The 9,489-nt window shown below is 42.7% G+C and overlaps 1 protein-coding gene across 1 annotated transcript; it reads left to right on the forward strand.

Annotated features, from left to right (window-relative positions):
* The first annotated feature begins 702 nt into the window (after positions 1-702).
* Positions 703-2,485, forward strand: LOC147437253 (uncharacterized). The gene is made up of 4 exons (XM_086485889.1): positions 703-942; positions 1,027-1,115; positions 1,228-1,530; positions 1,714-2,485. Exons 1-4 carry the CDS (start codon positions 842-844, stop codon positions 1,821-1,823), a joined length of 603 nt encoding a protein of 200 aa, XP_086342015.1. The 5' UTR covers positions 703-841; the 3' UTR covers positions 1,824-2,485.
* The last annotated feature ends 7,004 nt before the right edge of the window (positions 2,486-9,489 follow it).

Consider the following 9,489-nt stretch of genomic DNA (forward strand, 5'->3'; position numbering starts at 1 on the left):
TCGTATTTTTTGAGTTTGTCAAAGCTTCAGTTTAGCCATATGTTTTCCTCACGAGAGTATGCTCAATTTCGTTCATCGTATCTATATACCAAATAGACATACACTTCTTTTCGCACAGTCTGAAAATTCAACCTATATATTGAAAATAAAGGAAAATTGACTACGGTTGATTGAGATAAGATGGGTGTCTCAAAGATCGTTCCACGATTTAGAGACTAAATGGTCTAGATTGGATGGTGCCATTTGCAAACAACTACCAAACTAGGTTAACTTGCAACCCTTTTGCTCTATTCAATCACCCTCTTTAGTAGCTCAATTTCCTATATGGAGCACTATCTTCGTCACTACATGGCACGGTTCTAGGCCAGAGGGGATCTAGGGCCCAAATTTGGGGACGTGAGGCGGCTTTAATCTCGACCGTTGGATCACGCGGTGAACTAGGGGTGAACTCGGAGCAAAAATGACGCCCCAAGTTCACCCCTAGTTCACTTTGTGATTCGACGACGGAGATTAAAGCCGTCTCGCGCCCCCAAATTAGGACCCTAGATCCCCTCTGGCCTAGAACCATGCCATATAGTGACGAGGGAGCACTATGGGGCCTAACAACTTGCTTCTTTCCAATGTTCATCAAATCCCAAAATGAGCTATTATTGGAGCCTGTCAATTGGTTCTACTCAATTTCTCGAGTCACCACAACAAAACCCAATGCGGCAGCAATCACAACCAACTAACCGGCTGCGCTCCAAAACCTATCAGATTATAAGCGGCAAAGGCCCACCAAGCAAGACTAGTTTGCAGACAAGCGAATCACCAGTCACTGGCAAGAATTCTCCACCTATTCATGGAACAAAAAAGCGAAAAGCATTGGAATGTGACAAATGTGGCAGACTTGCCAAGAAACCTTCTCTATTGCGGCAACATTGTCTTGTTCATATTTTGGAGGTACTAAGTTGTCATGCTGTGGATTGGATAAGACTGTCTATGCTATTATATGCCTCACAACCATCGAGCTACATTTTGAAGCAGCTACAGAATATGCACCAGAGTAGTACTGAGAAGGGTGACCTCTCTGGAAGTCCTGGTTGCACCTGGCTCATGTGGACTAACAATGGAAGGTCAGATCTGAAAGTGGGTGTGAAATAGAGCACCTTACTGGTGATGTTTGGTGTAGTGTTGCACCAAGTATGTGTGTAAGTCGGTTTTGAGACTGGTCTTCTTTTCATGCAGAGGCCCTTTGTGACATGTGTGCCCCAAAGATGGTTGTGGAAAGCGCTATAAGAAGCCCTGTCACCTTAAGCGCCATCTTCTACATCATGAAGAGATGGCATGCTTATGCCCACAACCAGGCTGCATCGAGGGGTGCTCTAACGAATGTTCTCTTAACCGTCACCTGCAGAGACATGATATCAAAGGAGATGTACAACGAGGAACAGTGGACTCAAAGAAGGTGCTCAAATGTCCTGAACCAGGCTGCAATGCCACTTTTCCATATCCCTGCAGGTTGCAGCAGCATGCCCGATATTGTTCATGGTAAGGCGATGGAATCTATCAAAAAATGTTCTAGCTGAGTAGTCAGTTGTATGTTTAAAGACCCAAATTCAGTTTCTACTCTTTTCACATGTTTATTTATCTACTTTCCAATTTTCAAGTTTTTCAATGATGGTCTCCTATTTGTCTCTTTTCACAGCTTTTTTGATTTTTTGACTTATTCAGGAAGAGGGCACACACCAAGCCTGAAACTTGATATCTATTCCAAGAAATTAAGCGTCCTGTTGAGCCCCTTCCTGCTCCTCTTTAGGACAAGTTTCAGGCTTGGTGTGTAGGTGGAGCAGTTTAGTGGCAATGGGTCATTGAAGGAACTGTTAATGATGTATAGAGCGAAGGAGGTCGGACTATTCATACTCGCAGGACTGGTTCATTGCCCCTGCTTCATTATTTCCTTGGCAAGTAGCCTTACTGTGCTATGATTGTAAGTCACAAGCATGAATGGCATGGTAGTTGAAGAACCGATTCTCACATTTTTCTGCTTGCTTGCCCATTAATTTGCATCCTTGTGTATCTTCGGCTCCTTAGTCACTACCAAGTAGCCCTTAGTGGGGTGCTTTTTTTTTTTTTGTATCCAGATACCCATTTAGAATAGTGGAGGTGTCTGAATGAGGTTCTGGTTTAGCTGCTGCAAGAAATGGCATCTATACCATAGCAATAGTGTGACTTTACTGTATAGTATTTTTTGTCAAGAAAAGCTCAAAGATGAGCACACCAACATCAATTATTTGTTGGTAGTCTCCATCAAGGTAAGACATCTCAAAGAGGACTCTTTGCCGGACATGGCATTTGTAATATGGATTTTCTTTGCTGTTTGTGGAAGTAATATAACGACACGACCTATTTAATTAGTTGTCCCAAGTCATGAATGACGTTTTGATGCCTTCAAAGAGCAAGGCTTATGTTCTATTAAGAGAATTTAGTCTGAATGCCCATTATTCTTGCGCCAAATTTGTGAATTATTTACTGCATTTTGGTTACAAATTGTGTGCATGTGGGATGATAGCTTTGTTTCCTAGGTGTTAAAGCCTTTCTCGTCGTCTCAGTTCCTCCATATCCTGTTTGATCAAACTGCATAGAGGTGTTATCGTGAATGTTGTGTAGGAGAATCAGTGAGGCATGAGCGGTATTCCTTGTGCGCCATTTATGATTCCTCTTGTGCAGCATTTATGTTTCTTTATCTATTCATTGTCGACTACACAGGCAACGTATGTCTCTATACAGTGTAGATGTGTCGTTGTTTGGGGTAGTAATTCAGAGTCAGGGTTTTCAGAGACCTTGCTATGTGGAAGTGTAGTGTTTGATGACAGCTTCAAGCGTCTTCTAGTTCATTTCATGAAGAATGCGCTTCGACTAAAATGCTGGTCATCATGTTGTGAAGTTAAATAGGGCGCACCGACCCATGGCTTAAGGGTTGATTTGCGCCAGGGGGCAGCAGGGGCAGTGGAGAGAGAGGAGGACGTGGTGGACGTTGCAGTCCGTGGGAGAAAAGACGGGGTTGCGAGATAGCAGCTCTAAAGGCTCGAAAATGATTGGCTGGCACTCAGCTCCATGATTTCAGCTGCATCGCTGCTCGGCTGAAAAATAGCTCAATCCTCAGCAAAATCAAGGCGATAGTGGAGCGCTTGGAGGGCTACGCGAAGGCAGGAATTGGGAGATTCTATGGCAGCTTAGCTCTACTAACCCCAGGCGCGACCCAGTTCTAAGTTGCAGGGAAAGAAGTATTGCTCAGCTCCCTGACATTAGGCCTTGCTTTCCACTTTCAGCGCAATGTGCCTTTGATGGCCCACTTCAGGAACGAGCTCTAGGAGCTTGTCAGGAACTTTCAGGATAAATTCAAGTCTTTTAACGTGACATAAGTCCAGCCTTTCAGGATAAATGCAAGTCTTGTTCCGACCTCTTTCAGTGCATAAGAAACGAGCTCGCCCAATCCAAGCTGGAGTTTTTATTTTTTTATTTTTATAGAGAGTACAAAAACTTTTTGAAACACATGCCAACACTCTATGTACAATGGCCTCAGGTGGTAGAGTCATAGCCTATGTGCCTAAGTTCTTGGGTTCAATACTTGACATGTTCCACAATGGGGATGTGTGTGCGCGTGTGATGGGATGCCTCTCTCCCAAGCTGGAGTTTTCTTGTTTTGGTTCCTCGCCTCCAATTTCATAGGCTACTCTGCCTTTCTCTTTCAAATCCCACGCTCTTGAGTGAGATTAACCCCTCCAACAGCAATAGTCTAATAATAGACTCAGTTCGATCCAAACAACCCCAATGAGGCCTCCTTGCTTCCTTTTCTCGAGCTGAATTTTACGAGAACATCCTTGTGAGACCTAACCAACAGCTATTCATTCTAGAAACCACAATGAGATTGGGTTTGGTGAACATTGGTGGAAGGAAACAACTGATGAGACTTAAGCCAGTGTGGACATCTTCTATACAAGAAGCCTGTTTTTTTGTTTTTGCAAGTACTCGATGTGAAAGAAGAATGTAGAATTCAAGGTGGTTGATTATTCTTTTTATCTTAAATGGTTTCAATGTTAGGCTTCTTTATATGGCTGAGTTTGCCCTGCATCTCTAGTGTTATGAGAGAAACTCAACGTACATATCTTTGATGCTCATGTATGTGTGTGCGCGCGTGCGTGCATATGTGGGGTGTTGGTTCTACACCCTCTATTGGGGATTGAAGACGATAGTGTGGATGTCGTAATTTGTACATATAGATGTCCACAAGAGGTCTATTGTTTCAAATGCATTTGTTGAGAGCACCCTGTTTGAAGTGCGCGAGCGTGAGTGCAACAATGCAGAAGAGAGGAGATATGTGTTTGTAGGGGCTAAAACTCACTATGAATATGTGAGCTCCCTAATTCTATTTTGCATATAATGAATAAGTGTAGTGGGCAGGCGCCTGACCTAGCCGGCCACTTGGGGATTTACCCCAACAACCTCCCATGTAAAGGCCAATGTGGCTCTGAGAGAGAAAACATAAGGATATCGTAGAAAATATGTACAAGGTCATCATCCAGTATGACCTCAGCAACACCCATTGGCTCACTGGATTTGTGTATCCAGCTCAAACTGTAAAGGAAGTCGTATGGAAAATCATAAACTCTGGCAACGACGTACTTGCCAAATCCATGGCAAATCTGTGAACAAGATCAAGCACAAATCGATCAACTGACAATAGCCAAAGCCCGTCTAACTCATATACCAAGTCAAAATATAGCATACATTTAGGCATAAGTTGTCCAAGAGAACTGTCAACATATATGGCAATCAATGTAATGAGACAAGTGAGCAAAACCACTCAAATGATGCCAAAAACCTCCTCTAATCCGAGAGCACTTTGCGGTAATCGATGAATCTATCATCATACATGTCAAATGACATAATCCAGTGAGCAAACACTTTATAATGTGATGCCAAAACACTATGGCAAAGTAACCACTGAGTGCCAAAATGCAATCGAATGTGACTTCAAACCATGCGCATGAACACACAGAATTGCAAAAAATTCCGACAGAGTTTTGATAGTATTCCGACTATCTGGCTATAATAATCATACATGTCATAAGCATATTCAAAACCATGAGTAAATCATGTGCAAAATCCACACTCAAGTATACATGAGTTGTCCCAAAGTCTCAACTCTCTGAACATGGAAATTAGTAATGTAATCCGAAACACAAAGTGTATCAACCGCACTCTACACGCAAGGAAATTACTAGTAAGAATCTGGATGCAAACTAGCCAAAATATGGCACAAATTGATGCTCAACAATAGATGAAAATAAGCCCACAGATGCCATTGCAAAACGGAGAGTATCATCACCAAAAAGTGCACATCATGTGCATCCACATGGCAATAGAAACGTGTATCAAATCATGCACCAAACATACATCCAAATCACTTGAAAAATCAGCTCACATCAATCATAAATTTTTGCAAAACTCTCTACAAATCCCTGCACCACACTCTCAACAATAGGCTTTACATATTTCTGTCAATACGTAAACCGCATAAGATCTTACATGAACCATAGAAATCCTTTTCTATAACTATTGCAACAATTTGTCTGATTTAACATACCCTCAAGATCTTACATCAAATATGCATGTGGCAGAGATTGCGAAAAGAGTTTGCAATGAAAACCTGTATGCACAAGAACCGGAAAAAGTAGACCATCCTCATGTCTAAAGTAGATAACTCCCAAACCGTGCGGAATTTGCAAGAATTTTGTTCTGCAAAGTTGTAGAGCATGCAAAAACAATTAAGGAAAGAGAGAATCGACCTGAAACACTGATTCTAACCAAGAAAAATTTGATCTGCAAAATTTACAGTCTGTCCTACACGACTTGCAGATGCAGTCCGAGTGACTATCTCAAGATCGGTGAGGATTTTGAGAAAACTGTCTTCTACAAAGCTGCAGAGTACGAAAAATCGGCCAAGTATTGTAGGGGGTATGAGAGGGAGAAGATGAAGGAATAAGGGGACTAGTGGGTGGGATGGAAGAGGTGTTGGAATTAGGGTTGCTCGAAAACACACACAACTTGGAGAAGAGGAAGGAAGCTCAAGGCACACAAAATGAGAGTGTTTTACTTAGTGTGCAATGGAAAGATAGATAGCCCTAGAGTGATGGGCGTATATACAATACACGGGGGAAAAAACCTCCTAAAGAGGGAAAAAAATGCTCCGGCGGTCCTAGTGTGTTCACACACATCACTACCACATGTATATGGTAACAAATCCCCCCTGGAGTGATGTGGTGAACGAGAGCTGGCACATGAGTAAAGGGAAGTGCCATGCCCTCAGGACATGATCAGTCCACAAAGGGGAGAAAGCCCAAAGATTTGCGGAAAGCTTTGAGCTTCTCACGAGACAATGCCTTTGTGAAAAGATCTACAAGGTTGTCCTGTGTTGGCACATAAGCCAAGATGATCTCTCCTATTGAGAGCCTCTCCCTAACGTAGTGGTAATGCACCTCAATGTGCTTTGTGCGAGCATGAAAAACTTGGTTCCTCGCAACTGCCAATGCGCTCTAACTGTCAATTAGATACTGTTGGCAGTGTCCTGTCCACCAACACCCAAATCAGCCATAAGGCATCTGAGACATACACACTCAACCGTAGTTGTGAAGGCTGCCCTGTACTCAGTCTCACAACTAGAAGTGGCCACAGTAGGTTGCTTCTTTCTCAACCATGATATACATGAACTGCCAAGCATGAAACAGAAACCACTTGTGGACACTCACGTGTCGAAACAACCAGCCCAATCTAAGTCCGAAAAAGCATGTAAGTATGGTGGCAATATCCCCCCTTGGGGTAAAACAAGCTAAGATGTAAAGTGCCACTAAGGTAGCGAAAAACCCTCTTGACAGCTGCCAATGCTTAGACCCTCGGCTATGCATAAATCTGTTGACCTGTGAGACTGCAAACTCAATATCCGGCCTTGTGTTGCATGCGTAAATGCGGAATCCAACAACAGTTTGGTAAAGAGTGGCATCTGCAAGATCACCAGCATCATGAAGACTCAATTTTAAACCCGTTTCCATGGGAGTGGCAATAGGTTTGCAATCCTCAAGTCCAAACTTACATAGCAATGTCTCTACGTAACTTTTCTAACACAAGGAAATACCACCATCACACTGCTTAAACTGTATGCCCAAGTAATGATGCAACAGCCCCAAATCTTTCATTTCAAAAGTAGCATTCAAATCAGCCTTAAATTCAGCAATATGTCTCTCATTTGGTCCAGTGATCAACAAATCATCTACATAAAGAACCACAATGAGAAGTACATCACCCTCAGGCTTTACATACAATGTGCTTTCTGTTGGACTGTTATGAATGCCTCATTTGACCAAATGAGTGTCAGCTTTCTCATACCAAGCACGAGGAGATTGCTTCAACCCATACAAAGCCTTCTTACATCTGCACACTTTGTCCTCTTGTCCTTTCTTGACAAAACTGCGAGGCTGCGTTACGTAAACTTCCTCAAATATGTCACCATTCAAGAAAGCAGTAACAATGTCTGATTGACGTACATCCCTACCAAAATGAGCACATAGAAAACACACAGTAGTCATATGACAAGTGGGAGCAAAAGCCTCTCCATAATCTATGCCTTTTTGCCCTTTGCAATAAGTTGAGCCTTATGGAGATCGATCTCACCATCCGGCTTGCGTTTCAACTTGTAAACCCACTTTGTACCAATGGCCTTTTTGTCAGGAGGCAAATCACATAAAGTCCATGTGTCATTTTCTAAAAGTGCATCATATTCTAATTGCATGGTAGCCATCCAATTTTTTGAATTCTGTGCTTCATCAAAAGACAGAGGTTCCTCAACATCTTGTAAGCTAGACACAGCCAAAGCATAACACCACATATCTCATTTGACAGTATTTTTACTTTGACCGGCCAATGTGGACACCCATGTGTGAATGGGCCAAACCCATATAAAAGGACCATTGTGACCTAAATCCCTCATTTTGAAGGGTGCATGCTAAAGAAGAGTGCTTTTGTCCTACCTCCATCTCCTTCTCCATTGTGCTTTGCGACGAAGAATCCTTCACGGCGGCAAGCGTAGAGCGGTGAGTGACACACCCTTGCTCTCTTTGAGCTTGCTATGCTAGCTTGGTTGTGTGCTTGCATCCATCCATTGCTCGCACACGGTTCTCGACAAGTCCCTAGCTCCAACATGTGTGGAAAACGCGCACATTTTTTGGCATCATTGTCGAGGAGTTGCCCTACACCAAGCTCGAGAAGCACTTTGTGCTGCCTCGTGAAGTCACTCAGTGCGTGTATGAAAGGTAGAGGAAGGTGTGTGTGTGTGTACTTTTGATACAAGTCTGTTAGGAATGGCAGGAAAGCTCTGTTCTGTTAAGCTCTGTGCCATTTTGTTCAGTCAAGCTCTGTTCTGTTAAGCCTGGTTAAGCTCTGTTCAGTGATTTTGTCAGCTCTATTTTAGTTTTGTTTTGCGTTGTGTTAGTTCAATTCTACAGTTCCGTTCTGTCCTGCTCTACTAAATCCACACGCGTGGCCGCTCAGTTTTGTGCGCAGCACGCAGATCTATGCGCGGCCACTATCACACGTAGCTCCGTGCGTGTGCAGTCAACGACCACGTAGGTATATCCGGAAACCTTATCCTCAAATCCAAAAAAAAGTGCAAAAAAAGAAAATTTTAAAAACGAAAAAAAGAAAAATTAAAGAAAAATAAAAGAGAGGAAAAGAAAGAAAAACATGTATTAAAAGAACAATCGGGATCATTCCCTAAGCCTAGGCCCAAGCCCAGTCCTCAATCTTATGATATATTATGGGACCAAGACTATATATATAGTCTACATCCACAAGAGGGAGTGAAGCTACCATATCTTCCTTGATTGAAAACGTCAAGCTACCATATCTTCCTTGATCGATAACTAAGGAGTCCAGATTAACAATCCCGATCAGATGAGAAAAGTGATGCTTCATCATCTCAGCCAAATCATTGGAAAGGAGGACTCTCCCTCTCCATTAACTAGAGAAGCCAGGACTAAGAATTTTTTTGCCACCCTTACTTCGGTGGACTGTGACTAGGCAAGATACATGGAGAGACTCATTACCCTGGAGGAATGCTCAAGTGCACTAAAAAAGCTAGGCAAGAAAAATCTCCAAGTTGAGATGGGATCACGACCAAGTTTTTTCAAGAGTTTTGGGAGGTCCTGGGCCCTTCTTTCTTGCATTTGGTCAACAGAGCCTTTACTAAAGGTGCACTCAAATCAAGGGTGAAGAAAGGATTAATTAAACTCATCCCCAAGCAATTAGCTTTCTCTCAACTCAAAGCACTAGAGACCAATTACAATGATGACAGTGGTTTACAAGGTGTTGGACAAACTCAGTGTTGAGAGGATGACCCCGATGTTAGTAGATGTCATCTCTTCCCACCAACATGGGTTTATTAAAGGAAGATCA

Source organism: Adiantum capillus-veneris, chromosome 17, assembly GCF_014529385.1.
Source record: "Adiantum capillus-veneris isolate H3 chromosome 17, ASM1452938v2, whole genome shotgun sequence".
In the NCBI taxonomy this organism is placed as follows: Eukaryota; Viridiplantae; Streptophyta; class Polypodiopsida; order Polypodiales; family Pteridaceae; genus Adiantum; species Adiantum capillus-veneris.